At 34.8% G+C, this 3578-nt stretch overlaps 1 protein-coding gene across 1 annotated transcript; it reads right to left on the bottom strand.

Moving 5' to 3' along the window:
* Positions 1-6: 6 nt before the first annotated feature.
* LOC106108888 (alpha-2-macroglobulin receptor-associated protein) lies at positions 7-3572 on the bottom strand (the record flags this gene model as incomplete). The annotated part of the gene is made up of 6 exons (XM_013290247.1): positions 3475-3572; positions 2969-3181; positions 1402-1612; positions 871-1029; positions 423-520; positions 7-53 (listed from the first exon to the last, which is right to left on the bottom strand). Coding segments are annotated over exons 1-6 (767 nt in total), but the record flags the coding sequence as incomplete, so codon positions are not given.
* Between the last annotated feature and the right edge of the window lie 6 nt (positions 3573-3578).

The raw sequence follows: 3578 nt of genomic DNA on the forward strand, positions 1-3578 counted from the left end.
GCCTGCAGGTGCCGCAGCTTCAGCAGGCGAGACTCGTAGTGCTGCAGCTCCACCTGACGGACAGATAGACATCGCTAGAAGAATCGATAAAATGTGTTAAAACAAGGAATGTTATTGTCTGTTCCATTTTTGACTTTTCGATCAACGATATCACTAATACAAAGTTAAATTGCCTAGGGCTGATAGCCCAAATAATATAATAAAGAACATTGATTTTAGTTCAATACGCACTTTTATATAAACACAACATTGAACGAAAAACATAATTATGTTTATAAAAAAAAATTCTTTACTTTGCTATTATTCTTAACCAAAAGTATGTGTTGCATTATTAATACAACAATGTTTCAATGAAATTGTTACAAATATGTTGAAAACCACAGTGGAATCCTACACTTAGTTAATATTAAATTATAAATTACCTTTATAGAGGCGAGCTCGTCGACCGTGAAGTTAGCGGCGGCGGCCATTCGCCACAAGCCTTGCACCTTCGGCTCCACGAACTCCTTGTTGTTGGGACCTGAAAATATAATTTCGAATTTTAAACAATTATTATGATGTATTAATTCACTATCTTGTCTGACACTGAAATGAAAATATCAATAACTTCACAATAACACAAGTCACTGACCTCTATTAATGGACAGGCTATAAAAATTTACATTTTTGGATTTTGGTACCTTGGCGCTATGGCCGCGGTTAAAGGTAGTAGTAAGTATTGAAACTAATAAAAAAAATAACTATCATTAGCATCAACAGTCGTGTTTAAGTCAGAACGACATAAAACTTCTATCCATTTAAAAAGATCAGTGTGTTTTAGTGCATTATGTTTTGAAGATGATGTTTTTTTAATACAAGAAGTCAACTGACCTCTGGCGGAAATGCGCTGGAGACGGTCATATCCATCTCGCAGGCCGCGGTGCTTATCTCTTAACAAGTTGGCCTTGTCCACAAAGTCCTTGTTCAATACCTCATTTGTTTCCAAGTTCACTTCATTGAAGTTTACCATTTCTTCATCATTAATGGCATCTAGAATAAAACTTAACAATTATAATAAAAACTAGCTTTCGCCCGCGACTCCGTCTGCGTGGAATTAAAAAACAAGAAACAAAAATAAGTAGCCTATGTGTTGTATACCAAATTACATTGAGATCCATTCAGTCGTTTCGGCTACAAACTCTAACAAACATCCTTCCATCCATCTCATTTTTCTCATTTATAATATTAGTAAGATAAATAACACTTAAGTGTTGCTGTGGTTGCATATATGAATTATTAATTAATCACTAATAACAACCTTCGTGCTTAACAGACTCTGAGAGTTTAAGCAAGCCATGTGCTAATACTAACAAAAGTGGCAAAGCATTATTAAACAGTAAAATAATATTAAAATTTGCATACTTTTAAATCCTTCATGTCCTTCAGTCTCCACATTGCCGAGCAAATCATAGTACTGGTCGATCTTCTCCTGGTGGTGTGTGAACTCCTCGCGCAGCGCCGCCAGCTCCTCCGGAGTAAACCCTGATGCCTCCGCCTTCGACCACAGCATATTCAACTTCTTGTCTTTGAATAAACTCCGGTTAATGTATTCATCCATTGCTGAATTATGCTCCTGTAATAATATTAAGAAAATTATCACATTTGTACATATATTTTAGATAACAATAGCTGTAAAAAAAATATAATATAGTAAACAATAATATAGCCAATGTCCTTCAGTAATTACATAGCTATTTATTGGTAGAAAAAAAATTTCATATAGACCCAATAGTTTTTGAGTTATTGCTAAACATACAAAAATACAAACCTTTCCTCTTAATTATATTAGTATACTAACTTTGCCCGCGATTCCATCCGCGTGGAATATAAAAAAAACAAAAGTAAGTAACCTATGTATTCTTTCAGACTATCCTCTACATGTATGCCAAATTTCATTGAGATCCATTCAGCCTTTAGGCTACAAACTCTAACAAACATCCATCCATCTAAACTTTTGCATTTATAATATTAGTATGAAGTATGATATACTGGATTCCTGAATTAAAAAATAGCACATGTGTTATTCCTGAATGTAAAATATCTGTTTCAAATTTTATAAGTCCATTCATCTTTAAATAAGAAATACAGACCAACCTAGCAGTCATTATCTGTCACTGTACAGTTTTACTTACAATAGGAATATAAAATAATCTGGATTTTCATGATCTAGTCACTAGGACCAAAATAAAATGCTGCAAGTGGTTATGAATTGGCCATACTCTTCACCGGGATCCCAGCCCCATTCTCAGGGAAACCCTGGAGTATATCCCACAAGGAACATGAAAGCGTGGCCGCCCTTAACAAACCTGGCGGCATTCAGTAGCGGCCGACTTGAAGGGAATCGGGCTGTCATAGTCCGAGACACAATGCAGAGTCCAGAACAGAGCCAGCTGGGGGCGCACTGTCTGCGCCCTCTGCCCCACTTTGAGGACATAGGAATAGAAGAGAGAGAGAGTCTCTAGGACCTACTTACATTGTAAAAACAAGGACCTAGGTAGTGTTAGCTTTATAAAGTTTTTACAATGATACAAGGAAAAATGAGTCATTAAAAATTAATTATTTGGACTTATCATGAAGAAACATAATGGAGATAAAGTTCTAATGTCAATGAATAGGTCAGTGACTGTTTATGAAATCATGACCGTAATTTAAAAATATGTTCATTTGAAACTGTTGCCATGTCGAGATATTTTATGAGTAAATTATAGCTTGTGTGATATGATGATGTCATATAGAATATTAAAAACATAAACTGCTATGACATCGTCTTGTAAATTCACTTTAATACAAAATGTAAGTGGCAGGGTATGTGTGTATTTATTTTAAGATAATCTTCAAGTATTGACTCTATTTAGTTAATAAAAAAAGGGTTGGTACATAAGCTGTCTATTAGCAAGATAAGGACAGAGTGATGATGATAGTAACTTACTGGGTCCATTTTCTGTCTTCCGATATGCTTGTCATCGAAATGCTCTCTCAATCCATACACATTCATGATATTGGTGAGCTTGCGACGTATCTCTGCCTCCTTTAATCCTTCCTTGTCACCACCCTCACTCTTAACTCTCTTGTATGTGATCTCCTCTTTATCTTGAATCATTAAATCACTGTACAGTGATTTTAGTTTTGGCTCAGTTAGACGCTGAAATTAAAATTATTACTTTTTATTTAACACCCAAAACTAGGTGGAAAAATTAAATTATATATGCCAACTCCACCAAATGGGTTATGAGTCAGAAACAGAGGGTTTTTTTTAATTTAACAGTAGAGGCAAACAAGCAATGGGAACACCAAGATGATCATCATCGTCCATGGACATCCTAAAAGTCAGACAAGTATTGAATCAATTTTTTAATAAAAAATCATTTTCTTTCCCCAGCTTTGATTCAATTTATGCATATACTTTTAAATTCTAGGAAAAAATTTAATAATTACCAATTGAGCTTTTGTCCATAAAATGTTCAGTTTATTCATTCTAAATGGCTTCTGTAAAGTCCTAAAGTCCACATCACTTTTCTTTTTCTCATTAGCCGACTTGC

The sequence above is a fragment of the Papilio polytes genome, unplaced genomic scaffold, assembly GCF_000836215.1.
Source record: "Papilio polytes unplaced genomic scaffold, Ppol_1.0 DF824466.1, whole genome shotgun sequence".
Lineage (NCBI taxonomy): Eukaryota > Metazoa > Arthropoda > Insecta > Lepidoptera > Papilionidae > Papilio > Papilio polytes.